This window comes from Molothrus ater, chromosome 7 (genome assembly GCF_012460135.2).
Source record: "Molothrus ater isolate BHLD 08-10-18 breed brown headed cowbird chromosome 7, BPBGC_Mater_1.1, whole genome shotgun sequence".
NCBI lineage: Eukaryota > Metazoa > Chordata > Aves > Passeriformes > Icteridae > Molothrus > Molothrus ater.
Window position 1 is genome coordinate 2460644 of NC_050484.2, and position 15253 is coordinate 2475896.

At 47.0% G+C, this 15253-nt stretch overlaps 1 protein-coding gene across 9 annotated transcripts in view; it reads left to right on the top strand.

Annotated features, from left to right (window-relative positions):
• The first annotated feature begins 3270 nt into the window (after positions 1-3270).
• The window catches only part of LRRFIP1 (LRR binding FLII interacting protein 1), a 106084-nt gene continuing 94101 nt past the window's right edge, over positions 3271-15253 (top strand). For all 9 annotated transcript variants that reach the window (XM_054515323.1, XM_054515324.1, XM_036387281.1 and 6 more), the window contains exon 1: positions 3271-3439. In XM_054515323.1, the coding sequence (XP_054371298.1) occupies positions 3350-3439 (90 nt within the window). In that variant the 5' untranslated portion in view covers positions 3271-3349. The remainder of the gene's footprint in view (positions 3440-15253) is intronic.

Below are 15253 nucleotides of genomic sequence, written 5' to 3' on the forward strand. Positions count from 1 at the left end.
CTCCACAGTGCAGCCAAAACCAACGTGGTTTGAACCATTATTTCAAATTTATCTGGACAAATTATCCATGTATAGTATTTTTATAACGAGATGGCTTATTTTGTCTATATTCAAAGAAAATAAAATTACTGTGCGTGTCTGGAATGCAGGGAAAGGGAAGGATTTCTTACACTGCAGAGCACATTCAGTGAGTGATTTGAAATCTGACTGCAGTCACCAACCAGCGTGTTCTCTTCCAATTTCTCTGCTTTATTCTTTGAATTCTTCCTTCCCTCCTCCAACTTTCTTTCCCCCTTCCCCTGTATTTCCTTTCTCTATTTCTTCCTTTCTCCCCCGTTCTGTTTCTTTCTTCTCCCCCTTTCCCATTTTTCCCCTGGATTTCTTTTTTCTCTCTGTTTCTTCCCTCTCCATTTCTTCCTCATTTTTCCTCCCTCCTCATTTCTTTCTCCCTCTCCATTCTCCATCACCCATTTCTTTCCTCCTTCCCCTGTATTTCTCTTCCCCCTTTGCCCCCTCAGATTTCTATTTCCCCTCTATTTCTTCCTCCCCTTCCCTTCTGCCTTTCCTTTGCCACCTCAATATTTGGTTTTTGGACAGAAAAACCTGCCTAGCCCAAGGCTCTGCAAGGCTTTCAGCAAGGCAGGCAAACAGCCCTGATGCAAATCCTCCTGCACCCCTGAGCAGGGAAATTCCTCGCATGGATACCGTGATGCAGCTGCACAGGTGGCTGAAATCCCTGCGTAACAGGGACCTAAAAATAAGGCACTGCCCCGCCTCTCCAGCCAGAATTCCTCAAAGGGCAGGGGCAAATGTGAGGATAAGGGCTCAGGGAATGAGTTATGCAGAGCCTGGAAGGGTGGCAGTGCTAAGCCAGGGCTTGGGGAGGTGGAAAAGGGAAGCCTGAGGGATATCTAGGAAAGCCAGACCCAGCAAAGCTTTGCCTTCAGGGTGAGAGATCAGTTTAAAGCCCCTGTGCTGCCTTGCTCCCTTTTAATCCACTTGTGTGGGGTCAGAGTAAACCTGACACCAAATCTGAGGGTGTGACACATGTTCTGCTGCCCAAGCAAGGTGGGGGGACTCATCCATCTGCTTCTGCTGACAAAATAATCATTTGATTCTTGCAAAGATAAACAGTCCCAGGTGCGAGGAGCAGCATCGATGCAGTATCACTACCCAGTCAGTCTGATGAGTCTGATCCCAGCCAGGATGACTCAGATCTCAGGTGTTGTACATGAAAACTGCAAAAAAATATTGAGCGGCCAGGTGTTGCCTTTTACTTAATCAAGTTTAAATCGATGGTAAAATTAAATCATAAAGATTAAAAGGAACTTTCTGGTCAGAAGGAAGTGGGTGGGGTTTGTAGTCCTTTTTGTCATCCTTTTCTCTGTCTATGTAATAATGTGAGCTTGAGCCACTTTGATTCATATTTAGGGAATTAGCATGAAAATTGAGGTGTAAGGGCTGTGACAGGAATCCCAGAAAATACATGTTCCTTGTCAACGTGAGTTAATTAAGCACTGATGTACTTGAAACTAAAATTAATCCTGTCCACTTACACTTCATAGGAAAATTCATTGTTGCAGAGACTCCACAGGGCTATGAAGATGTGTAAGGCGTCAGGACACAAGGAGTGTCTTGTTTCTGTCCTGCTCCCCCTCTATTTGGGGCAGAGGAACCCCCCAGCTTTACAACTGGCAAGGTTTTGATGCCCATTTCCATGATTTCTGGTAAATTTACTGGGCCCAGTTCTGAGCTCCTCAGGACAAGAGAGGCAGAGCTCCTGGACGGGGTCCAGCAGAGGTGATGAAGGGATTGGAGCATCTCTGAGGAGGAAAGGCTGAGGGAGCTGGGGCTCCTCCACAGGACCCACAGCTGAGAGGGGACTTCTGTAAAGTGTATAAATATCCAAAGGGTGGATATTTATATATCTGGATATTCCAGAGCATGGACCAGGCTCTGCTCCACGAGGCCCAGCAGTGGGACACAAGGAACAGGCAGATGCTGATGCCCAGGAGTTCCACCTGAGCAGGAGGCAGGAATTTTTCCCTGGGCAGTGACCAAGCAGTGAATAGAGTGTCCAGGGAGGCTGTGGAGCCTCCCTCACTGGGGATATTCCAGAGCCATACAGACACGATCCTGTGCCCTGTGCTCTGGGATGACCTTGCTGGAGCAGGGAGGTTGGACCAGATGATCCTTTGTGGTCCCATCCAACTTGACCCATTCTGGGATTCTGTAATTTCCTACAGCTTGGGGCACCCCAGCGGGAAGGGGGTTGGTCCACAGTGGGGCTGTGGGAGCAGGAAGGGGACCCCACACATCCTTGTGGGGAGAGTGAGCAGGGATCATCCCACAAACACACATTCTCATCGATTTTGGATGGTGAGGACAGCAAGCAGGGTCCCTCAAACAACCACCACCACCATCCCCCCAAATTTCAGGTGGTGAGAGCAGAGATCCCCAAATACACCCTGATTTTGGGTGGTGATGGGAGCAAGGAGGAATCCCACACATCCCCCAATTTTGGGTGGTGATGGCAGCGAGCACGGACCCACACACGATCTCGGGCGGTGAGGGCAGAGGACAGGGAGCCCCAAACGCAGCCCCGGTTCGGTGTGAGGACAGCGAGCCCCAAACACAGCCCGGGTTGAGTGTGAGGGCAGCGGGCAGGGAGCCCCAAACACAGCCCCGGTTCGGTGTGAGGACAGTGAGCCCCAAACACAGCCCGGGTTGAGTGTGAGGGCAGCGGGCAGGGAGCCCCAAACACAGCCCCGGTTCGGTGTGAGGACAGTGAGCCCCAAACACAGCCCGGGTTGAGTGTGAGGGCAGCGGGCAGGGAGCCCCAAACACACCCTGGGTTCAGGTGTGTGGGCAGCGGATAGGGAGCCCCAGACGCACCTCGGGTTGGGTGTGAGGGCAGCGGGCAGTGAGCCCCAAACACAGCCCGGGTTCGGTGAGAGGACAGCGGGCAGGGAGCCCCAAACACAGCCTGGATTCAGTGTGAGGGCAGGGAGCCTCAAACACAGCCTGGGCTCGGGTACGTGGGCAGCGAATAGGGAGTCCCAAACACACCCCGGGTTCGGTGTGAGTACAGCGGGCAGGGAGCCCCAAACACAGCCCGGTTTCAGTGTGAGGGCAGCGAGCGGGCACCCCCAGCCCGGTTTCGGGCGGGCGTGAGGCGGCCCGTCCCCCCAGGGCGGGGGGCGGCGGCGCATGCGCGGGGCGGGGGGCGGTGACGGCCGCGCCGGCGGAGGCGGCGGAGGGAGCGGGAGGGTCGCTCGGGGCCGGCGGGCAGCGGCTCCGGGTTCGGCTGCGCTCCGGGCCGGGCCGGGCCGGTCGGGACCGCCCCGCCATGGGGACGCCGGGCGCCGGACGCAAGCGGCTGCCGAACCGGGAGCGCCTGACGGCGGAGGACGATGCGCTCAACCAGATCGCCCGCGAGGTGAGCGGCGGGAGGCGGCATCCCCCCTTCTCCCGTCTCCATCCTCCTCCCCTCGCCTTCCCCCACGGGCTCCCCCGAGCGCCGCGCAGGCGCCCCCGGCCACCGGCACCGCGGCGGCTCAAGGGCGAGGTGGAAGCCCTGCTTCATCCCCGCCTGTGCTTCACCGTGCCCGGGCTCCGTGAGGGAAGGGCGTGCGGTGCCGGAGCCGCCCCGCTCCAGCCCCGCCGCAGGGGATGTCCATCGGCCGCTGCTGCCGAGAACCGCTGGGGTTGGTGTTAAGCACTGAAAATAGGCCGCTCGGGCGTGTTATGGATAGGTATAAATCATAGAATGGCAGCGTGGTTTGGGTTGGAAGGGATCCCGAAGATCATCTCCTTCCAAGCACGCTGCCGTGAAACACCTTCCACTGAACCAGGTTGCTCTGAGCCCCATCCAAGCTGGCCTGGAACACTTGCAGGGACGGGGGTGAAAAATGAAAACCAGAATACTGCAAGGTGGTGCTGGGTGTGGGCATAAGTGACCCCTCTCACTTGAAAACTGGTTTTTGTATTGCTGCCCACCAGATGCTGCATTGTGCTCAATGTGACTTTAACCTTCTAAACCAGCTGATTGCTGATGCTTCCTGCCTCCTTTTTCTCCTTAAATTGGTGCAGTGGTGACCAAGATAATGTGAATTTGTTTTTTATGTTTCCTAAATCTGACAAAGTCTGTTCTCCATCCTTGGTGTGGCAGTCCTTCAATAGGGGAAAGGGGGATAAGCAGCCCTGGGGTTCTTCTCCAGTAGGACATCTACGAGAAAGATGGAAAGGGACAGTTTACAGGAGCATGTAGGGACAGGACCAAGGGAAATGGATTCAGACTGAAAAAGACCAGGGTTGGATGGAATATTAGGGAGAAATTCTTCCCTAAGGAAGAATTAGGGTGGGGAGGCTCTGGCACAGGTTGCCCCAAGAAGCTGTGGCTGCCCCATCCCTGGAAGGGTCCAAGCTCAGGTTGGATGGAGCTCTGAGGAGCCTGGTCTGGTGGAAGGTGTCCCTGCCCATGGCATGGGGTTGATCTGAGGTCCCTTCCAACCCAAACCATTCTGTGATTCAGCGTCTAAACTGCTCCAGTGCTGCTGCTGAATGTGGGCATCCTCTTCCCCTAGTGTGGGTTATGTGTGTCAGCCCTCCTGGTGTTGCTATGACCCCAAGATGGATTACAAGATTAATTGCTCTTCTGGAAGACTTTTAGGTCTCTCTTGGTTTCCTTTGCTGATTCAGAGCTGCAGCAGGATCAGGTGAATGCTAATGTATTGCTTATTTCTGGTGGCACTGGTAGGTTGAGTTAGCTGTGACATTGCACTCCTCATTACCACCAATGCCTTTCCAGTTGTTGTGCACCATTTTCTGGTGGTTTGTAGAATCTTTGGAGTGCATCCAGCAGAGTTTTGTGTGAGTGATTCAGATAGTGTGTTCTCCAAAGGCAGATTTTTGTGGCAGGATGCTGAGTAGGTTCCCAAGGATGGAGTTTGAGGTAGGAGGACAAGAATGTCTCATGTCCTGGACATGAGATAGCAAGTAAGAGTGATTGTGCTGTCTGTTAGAGTCATGATAATATCCTAAGAATTGTTTTGGGATGAGGGTTTGAATTCCACAGATGTGTCCTGGCTGTGCTGTCATTTGATCAAGAAAGGCATAAGTCTCTAACAAGGAACCCAGCTGCTCTTTTCTGTTGCACGTTTTTCTCCCACTTTCTCTTTTCTTTATCTTAGATCTGCTTTTCACTGCATTGTGTAATGGTTTGAGGACTCAAACACTGTGGTGGTTTGTGTTTTGTTATTTTTTTTCCCTTTCCTTCTCCTGGGGATTATTTAAAGGACAACTCCATTTCCTCAAAAAGCCCAACACAAGCATGTCTTTTATCTTTTCCCTTGAGTGCTAAAACTGTGAGCTGCCAAGTTCAAGGTTCAGCATTTTCCCATATTATTTTATCTATTTGCATTACCCTGTCTCGGAGCACTTTAATTGTTCTGTTGTTTAACTGCCTGTTCTCCACACAAAGGATCCCAGATGAATCCTTCTGGATGATCCAGAATATGTCAACTAAACCTTTTGTCTCTCATTAGCGAGGATGCTGGGAGCCTCTATGTTTAGAAGGTGGGAAGGTTGCTGATATTTTGGCTCTTCCAGCCTTCCTCACAGGTGTTTAGACAAAGCTGGGACACAAACACGTGGCTTTTGCACATAAATTTTCACTCCTCTCTTGGCTTTGGTCCTTTGTTATCCAGAAGCCAGAGGTGATGGCAAGTTTTTTGCAGATCCTAGAGTCTCATTTTCCCTGTGGGAAATATATATCTTCCATATGGGATAGCCCAAGAGAGCATCCAAACCAGACTGATTCACAGAGCTACCTTTTATTTTGTGGTTATTTTGGCAAACCCACTGTTCCCACTCTACTATGTGCTCCTATAAGAAGACAGCAAGACTTGCAAGGTCTCTATGAAACTCCTGCCATTTGAATATTGAATTTGTTTGGATTTGCAGCTGGGATGTCTTGCTCTGTGTCTTGCACAGCCCAGGAGAGAGCCTGGCGTGGTGAAGAGGGCAGCGGGAGCGAGCGTGAGGGGAAGTAACTGAGCAAGAGGAAGGAAATTGTGAGAGTGAAGCATCTTGTAGTGACAGGGGTTTAGTAGCAGTATTGGTCATGTTAATCAGTAGTGGTTTTAATGGTTGAGGCAGTTTCTGAAGTAGTTTATCACCTTGTCTGGAGCTATTCAGAGCAGAGGTGGAAGGTGCAGATCCCTTCCATCAGGAAAGGGTAGTGCTGTACCGCCAGATCCTGCAGGGTTTGACAGGCACGATAATGAAGTGGATGGCAAATATGTAAATATAACTAACACGAAACACGGCGTTCTGAGTTCCTAACAGACTCACAGGCTGCCACTCACAGGATTTGCTGTTCACACACCTGCCCTGTGCTGCTGAGCTTGTTTTTTCCTGGGCGGCAGCGCGGCCGATCGATGATCGGCTTCTCCGCTGTCAGGCCGGCCTCCACACCAGCAGATTATTCCGTGTTTAGGCCAGTGGAAACTTTTGGGCTCTTTCATTGCCCTCGGTGAGCCCATGCCAGCAGAGTTTGCAGAGTCCAGCACTTTGATACTGCTCAAGGTCTTTGCCAGCAGAGCCAGCGGGAGCCGCGTGCTGCGCGCTCATCTGTGGCTCGGGAAGGCGCAGTCCTGCCCGGCTGAACCTTCCAGGAGCCGCCTTCCTGCTTGGATTACATGGCTTTGATGTGATTACTCGAGACATTGGTTCTTCAAGGAATATTTTTTTTTTGCTAACTTCCACTCCGCTGGCCGCAGTAATAATTGTTCCGTGCTGCAAATCCAGCGAGGAGCTGTGTAAATGAGATATTTCTCTTGTAGGCAGATAATATTAGTTACTGTTTTTCGTTTTCTTGAATGAGGAAGGACAGGGTCCATTTCTTGTTTGTATTAGGAATGTAATTGACACCTTGTTTTGCAGGCAGATGTGTGTTGCACTGCTCACAAAAATGATCCTGCCGTGTGTCCTCTCTCTGCTAACAATCTTCTTCATCCACCACTTTACAGAGCAGAGCTGTTTAGGTAATAATTAATTTGCAATTAGTAATTCAAGCAGCATAATTTATTTTTTATTGTTAAAGAAAGTAATGTTGCGAGGGCTTTGCCATCACTCTTTGTACACTTCGTGTCACTTTCAAGAAGTCACCTACATCTTTGTAGATACATAATTATTACTTTGTTAAAAACTAGCACGATCCATTTATGGACCATGCATTTGATTATTTCACTGGAGTAATCAGTTTGAGCATTGACCTGTATTCTTAGAGATTCAAAAATTGGGATGTTACACTGCTATGAAGGAGCAGAAAGTGTTGCTAATTAGAAAAAGCTCAAAATGCAAATGAAACTAGCCAGCCAGGTTTAATGGTTACAGTAAGAAGGCACTAAGTAACTTCAACAGGCTGAATTGGAGTTTAGAGACTAGTGAAGAGATCCCATGATGGTTGAATGTGGAATCTGTTAAATGGAGGGGTTAATGTGGGGGAGAAAACTCTGTTTTATACAGCACTTTGGGTGACTTCCATTAATAGAAATGGAAACAATTTGATACAAGTTGAAGCTAAAGCAAGCAGAGTGGCCATTTGTCCATGGAACACAAGCCACACAAACTTTATTGAACTGTTATGCAAAGCAGAGCATTTAAAGCAGTGTGTTCCCTAAGGATATACTCCCTTAGGATATATTCCCTATAAGATCTGGGTGCCTCGTTAGGGTGGGGGTGGAACTTTTTGGAGCAGCGTTTGGCATTACAGATGTGTGAAGGCTTTTGTAAGCTGGGTGGATGTTCCAAGAGAAGCCCTTACAAACAGCCTGGTTTATGTAGCACCAGTACTTGACTTATTTTTTTATTGCATTACTTTGTGCCTTTAGGAGTGTTCATGGATGATCCAAACAAATGATCTGAGAAAAGCATGTCTGGCTTTTCTGTTCTAGAACAGGGAGTTACGAAAGCAAGGGATGCTCTTGGAGGCCTTGACTCAGCCTGGCTGACCTAAATATAGGAAGGAAGGAGGACTCTGTGGGCGAGGCTTGCCAGTAGGGCGTGGGGAATTGTTCCAGATTTGAGATGATTTTATGTGGCAAATATGCTCTTCATCAAACTCTCCTTTTCCCCTAATGCTTTGCATCCATATATCCAACAAATGGTGTTGGCATCACTTACAGTCTCTCTCCCCCAAAGTAAATGTGGGAAGGAGCAGTTTAAAGAAGTGAGATAAAAAAATCTCAAGACCCATCTCATGATGGTTAAATGGGTGACTGGAGGCTGTCTTACAATCTGCCTCTCAACTTGAAATAATCAGTTGCCTTTTTTTGTGTCCGTGCCTGGCCTGAGTCCCCTTCAGCTGTTCCCTTGCTGTCTGAGGAAGCAGCTGTTTAGGAACTGTGATTCCTGTTTCAGTCAAGCAAGAGACTACTGTAGGATTAACAGCATGGGAAGCCCAGCCTCTGTCCTTGTGAGCCCAGATGCTGAGCTTGGCTGCAGGATGTAACACTAATCATTACCTCATCTAGAGGTATGTTTTTCCAGGCCTGTTGCTGGATAAAGTTGGAGCTCAAATGTGCTTGCAAGGCTTTCAACACTAGGATATTTTTTTTTTCATTCTTTGCTTGCAAGGAGCCTAATCCAGGTAGCATTTTGGGTTTGTGGAGCGAGGTATTTGTCCCTCCTGTCAAGTCAGCAGGTTGCCAAGAGCAGTGAATCTGTCTAGCTAGACTGGAGCACTCGTAGGCAATCCTTAAAATAGCAGCTCTGAAATATCAGCTGTTGTCTTGCTGGTGCTGAAATACTTTTTGGGGAGAAGCTGCCCACTGGAATGTGGGCTATGGTGGGGAGGGGGTGAGGGAGCTGCAGTAAACCAAATTTTCCTTGAGAAAGGTGACTTTGAGGGTTTATATTAAAGCCCAGAGATGGGGAAGTGCATGGTCACTTCAATACCAGAAGCAGAGAAAGCTCCCTCATAACTGGTGCTCTTGCACCTCTGAATCCACCAGTGACACAGCTGGCTTTGCATGGAGTAGAAAAATAAGCTGATTTTTGTGCTTCATCACACAATAAAGATGAGGGAAGTGCTTAAGGGCTTCTTGTCAGAGGACATAGGTACCCTTTAACTCTCCTTCACCTTATTTTAGTTATGGAACAAGAAGTAGGCTGAAGAACTTTCCTGGCTAATGCTGGGAAAATAAACTGGCACTGAAATGAGAACATCGCATCAGGCCAAAAATATATTTCCAAAGCATCCTTATGGGCAGGCTTGGTGTAGAATCAGTAGGTTGCAAGAAATGTAAGGCAGCTCTCAAAGGCTTGGCTGCAGAAGATCTATCTGTTGAAATTAAAGCTTGGTGTGGCACAATAAATACTAAATAAAGCAGTGCTTCAGTGGAAGGCATGTGATGGTTTTAGATAGGCAGGAAGAGCCCTGCAGTGCTTGCAGTGTGCAAACGACTTCAGGTACCTGAATGAATTTTCTTTTATGAAGATGTGGAAGTTCTGCTCATGCTGTTAAAAACTCACAGTTCTGAGGGTCTGGAGAGGGTACAGAAGTCTGGGAAAACACAGAAGTAGCACCTTGAGGCTGGCAGGAATGGGCCAGAACTCTGCCCACTGGGAGAGTTTGCAAATGTCCTCACCTAGACCTCAGCACCAAAGGCATTTCCGATTCATATTTGCATGGTTTCTCCTCCTGCCTTTAAACAAACTTAGCTAAGTGGCATGAGGTGTGAAGGACAAGGCTCAGAAGCATTTCCCAGTGAGCAGAGCTAGGAGCACTTTTCTGGCCCAACCAGCTGAGAATTTTGAGTGTTGAGAGAGGAGAAGACTCAAACTCTGACTAATGCTGCTGTTTCCAAAACTGAGCGTTGCTTGTTTTGGGATGTGGATGTGTGCCTAAACCAAAAACTGGGCAGAAATGGGTGGGTCCCTGGCTAAATGAAGCAGTGTCCTCCTGAGATGGATTTGACTTGCACTTGAGCATCCATCCTGCAGTTCTGTGCTCTGTTCTTCCATCCCCTCAATGCTTCATATTTTCCTGTAAGTGAAGTTCTGATTCACTGTGTGCTGCTTCAGGGTGTGGAATTCTGAAAGGAGACATGTTTGTCTTCAAATTGTTTGGAAAGATGTTAGTTTTGCTAGAACTTGCACATTTTCATGTCTGAAATTAAAATAATCTATTTCTGGGTTGAGGAAGGATGGATGTTTTGGGGTTTGGATATACTTGAACATAAAGGGCACAGCTCTGGTCTAAAACTTCAAGTGACTAGTTCTGACTTGAAAGTTTCACTGAATACATTGAAATAACTTTTGTCAATTTAAGGACTTAAGATCCTGTTTGATGCCAAGAAAAATGAGTGTCTGAGCTAATTGCTCATTAAAGATGTCTGACCTAGAAGTGGGAAGTTGATTGCTTCAGGGAGTGCTTTCAGTAGGAAATAGCCTGGGTGTGATAGGAGGAGAGGTGGATTTGCTCAGTGGCATCTGCCTTGCCCTTCTGTGTGCCTGTGAGCCACCTTGGCATGGGGCTGTGGGTTTGTCCACCTTGGCATGGGCTCTGGGTTTGTCCACCTTGGCATGGGGCTCTGGGTTTGTCCACCTTGGCATGGGCTCTGGGTTTATCCACCTTGGCATGGGGCTGTGGGTTTGTCCACCTTGGCATGGGGCTCTGGGTTTATCCACCTTGGCATGGGGCTCTGGGTTTGTCCACCTTGGCATGGGGCTGTGGATTTGTCCACCTTGGCATGGGCTCTGGGTTTGTCCACCTTGGCATGGGCTCTGGGTTTGTCCACCTAAACACTCCTGCAGCTTCTCACAGGTCAGCTGGAGACAAGGAAAGCGATCTCAAAGTGCCAAATCCGAGCTGTGCTCCCATCTCAGATGTGGTGAGGAGTGAGGAAGTCTCTTGATTTCTTATTGCTTCTACTCCTGGCTGGTTTATCACCTCTCTCTCCTCCTTCCTGCACACTGCTTTTCTCTGCAAGAGTGGAGTTTCTTTTGTCACACAGCTTAACCCTCATATTAGGCTTGCAAAAACACCGTGTGCCTTCTGCTTCTCCAACACTTTGTGAGCTCTTGGAGACAATATTTTAATTTTATTTTTGTGTTATGTGGTGCTGTGCTAGAAATCTGAGGCTTTGGCACACCCTAATTGCCAGGTGCATCACTGTGGCCATGTTCCTATTTTTGGTAATCAGGTATGAGAGTGCTAGTTGTCTTTGGCATGTGAAGAAATGCAAAGGCAATAGTTGGGTCTCGGGGCTGCAGTTTGCTTTCCTTTTAGCTCTTGGAAGGTTTATGTGAACGAGATTGGAATATTCAATTTGTATCCAAACTTTTGTCAAAGAAATAGCAAGATGGTATCTCCAACTGGCTTCCTCAGAAATAGAGCTGGGCTTTTCCTACATGATGTCATTACTTGCAGTTTTTGGGTGTAATTAGTGTCAGATTGATTTATCTCTCCCAGAACGGCCGAGTTTACTGGAAGAGAGTTCCACAAAAGGAGTTTATTTGTGTGTTTGCTGTTTGGGCAGTGATTTGTGTGTTGATATTGCCTGCAGTGCAGTGGTGATGCCTCTGTCCCACTGATGATTCTCTGCAAACCATTCCCCAGTCCAACAGATGCTCTGCTCAGACAGGGAATGTAAAGGAGTAATATTTCTTCCCTCCTGCTTTCTGCTTGTGCGTATCTTGTGACCTTTCCCTTCGCCAGCATCTGATTTAAATTTAATATTCCCTTTTTTCCCTTTGCCCTCCTCTTTTGAGTACTTCCTACGTCCCAAAATAACCTTTCTCTAATCCCACTGAATACCATGTTTAGTTGAGTCTGTCTCTCGTGTCTGCCTTTGCCAGCCCTTTCCAGTAGGCAGAAATGGAATACAGGAGGATCTGGCACGCTAAAAGCTGGGTCAGGTTTTTAAACTCATTCCCTCAGGTCAGATGGATTTCAGGCATCCCCACTTGGGTCTTCTAATTATGGAGCATTTATCAGCTAACATGCTGGGATGACAGGAGAGCAAGGAAAGGCTCTTGGTGTGCCTCACATGCAGAAAAATCCCTGGGCTCTGGTCTCCTATCGGACTCTTGTAGCTTCACATTTTTTCCCTTTTAAACCACACGTTGCTCCAGAGTCAGATAGTTGAGATATGTCTGTTTTTATCAGTGCCAAAGTGCTGCAGTCTTCACACAAACCCATGGAATTGTATTTGTTTCTGCTGACTACAAACAGAGGAAACAGCCTACTGCTTTCTTCTGCTTTCTTTGGTTTTGTTTTTTTTTTTTTTTTAATCTGTATTTATGTTTTGTTTCTCTCTGATCGCAAACTTGAAGTTCTTTCAGCAGACTTGCCAGGATAATAGTAGATACAACTCTTAGGAAACAAGTCAATTTTTTGATGGTCTACAACCCCTATTTCTTTGCTGTGCAACTCTGCATTTCCCATAAGCTATTTTCCTTAAAATGTCTGCTCTCCCATATGAAAAAAAATATGTGTGTTGGTCTTGGTTTGCTTCCTTTGCTGCATGTGCTGCCAGGCTCTAAGAGGATTTACACTGACAAATATGTAGAACCAACATCTGTTGAAAATGAAAGTGGGCTTTTGGGACATGTTTTGTGATACCCAAAGGTCACTCTGCTCCATTGTCTCTTGCATATGAAATTGAAATCTGCCCCGATGTGAAATGAGTGTGTTGGAACAGTGATGTGACCTAACCTTTACATGAACTGTGGAGGAATCCAGGGGCTCTGGGAAATACTGTGGATACAAGAGATAATGTTGGTGTATGTAGAGAATGTCTCTGTTTTATTTATAGAGTTACACTGTGTTTTTAGGAATATTTGTGCATTCTTGTTTAATTACCCTGGGGAAAAAAAATCATTATTTGGTGAACTGTAGCAAGTGAAGAAAGGTTCTCTGTATGTGCTGGTGAAGTGATTTTGTATCACTGATGGGATAAGCACATCCTATCAAACTGAGCAATAATTTTCAGTCAAGAGGTAACCCAGAGCTTTCTGTCTAACCAACCTACAAATTTAGCATGAGAAAATAAAGATCAGTGGGTTTGCAGGCCTGTTACAAAAACCTAGCCTCATTTTCTAGGGGAGACTGAACCTGCTAGAACAGAAACAAGCTTTTTAGAGATCTGAATTATCCAGAGATGCTTCTCTGGGGTCTGCTGCCTGTGTTGCTGGCTGCACAAGGCTCCTCTCTCAGGCTTCCCACTATAAAATCAATACAGTGCACCCAAAAGAAGTCTTTTTGCTCTGTGAGTTACAGCAATCAGGTATAAACCCCTTAGGAGTAACCTTTCTAAGATTTCCTTGCTGCACCTCAGAAACTGGTAGAAAACCTTAAGGGAATTGGGATTTCATTGTAATTTCCTCTGATAGAATGTGATTCTCCAAGGGCCCAGCTTTTGCTGCTGGCCTGTCCCATTCTCTCACCCCTTGTTGTTTCTTTGCCATTTTTCAAACACAGCTGCACAGGTCTGCACAATTTGAGTGTTAAATAGTTTGTGTGACTGGGGATACAATTTATAATTCCATCTGCTGGGTGGTAAAGGCTGCTAGGGAAAAATGGAGCAGGCAAGGGAGGCTGCTGGTGCATTCCAGGTGGCATTCTGTGATTTCCAGAATTCCAGTAAAATTCCAGTAAAAATAGCTGTGGAGGTCACTCTTGCTGTACCCCTAGGCAAGGTGTGTGTAGCCCAGCAGCACATTTCAAACTGAATTAATTTGTTGGTGAGAGGGTTAGGGCACAGATTCTCCAGGTAATCCATTAGTGCTCAGCCCCAGTTTGGAGGCAGTAATCCCCTCCCACCCCCACACAAAAGCTGTCCAATCGTTTCTCAAACAATGCTGTTTTTTTAGCCCTAATCCCAGTTGAAGGGTGGTTCAGCGCCATCACTGAACTCTGGGCAAGTTCTCTTGCCATGTCCTGGCTCTCTCTCGGGGAATTCCTCTTCCCAGGAGGGAGAGGATTGTGGAATCACAGCAGCATGAGAGGGTAACTCCTGTCCACCAGCCAGGTAAGACCATCTCACCCATTTCTGAGCTGATTGCAGTAGTGAGGTACAGAGAACAGTGTAGTTTTAATTTTTTTTTTTTTAATTTATTTTTTTGACAGGTCTCTTAAAATTGCTGCAAAAGTGTGAATTTTTTTTTTTAAAAAAAACCTCTTGTTCCCTGTGAAATATCCTCTGTGTGCTTTTTTCTGCAAACTGAGTGTGGGACTTGGCTCTTCTCCTGGAGAGCCGTGGTTTCAGCGCCATTGCTAAATGTTTGAAGTTTGCTATTTGTGCTTGAAGGACACAAAATCCAGTCCAGCATGGTGTAGTGGAAGCTGTTATCCATCCTCTGCAGCATCCAGCTGTACTAACAAGAAAAGCCCAGCTTTTTTAAGGTGGTTTCTCTGGATTTAGACACTTTCCCTTATATCAGATTTGCTCAAGCAGGTTGTGGCATTCCCTTGGTGGATGTTACAAATGGAGAATTTCAGCCTGTGTTTGAAGTGTTCTGCCTTTCCCTTGAGGATATGAATTAGCCTGAGGGAGAGCTGTGGGCTATTTCCTGTAGCAGAATATCTAAATTAACCAGAAGCACAGCCTCTCTGCAGGAAGGTGGTACAGTTTGAAGCATTCCATGAAATTCTTTCCCACCTGGATCTCTCCAAACACTTCTTACACAAAGAACTTGTCCAGAGCTTAACAAAAATGTGTTGCAGTGAGGGGCATGGAAAATCACAATTTTTACGATCATTCCCTTGTATATGGTGATTTATTTTTGTTTTACAGGAGTTTCTCTCAGATGGCATATTTGAAACATGGCTTGTTTTATATATAAAATAAAAACAGTGACCCCTGGTGACATCTCTTGTAGAGTCCCTCATGCAATATATTTTATAGACTGCACTTCTGATCTTCTCCAGTGCTTATGATGACTCTGGGCCCTTCTTTTAGATTTCATATAAAATCAGTGCAGTTGGAGAGGGTGGAAAACCAGTGCCTAGCAGCTTGTAACCATTGCACAATATCCAACAAAACAGCTCATTGTAAACATAATAAAATGGTCTATTAACAAATTGCTTTATTAACTCTAATCAGTCTAAAGAGCTAAATTTAATTAAATCTGCTTGTGGATGAGAACATTCCACTCATGGAAGGGTGCACTAAAGGTCATCTCCTGTTTTGAATCTTAATGTTTGCGCGTGAAAGTTTGTTTTGTCTTTCATTTGCTTGAGGTC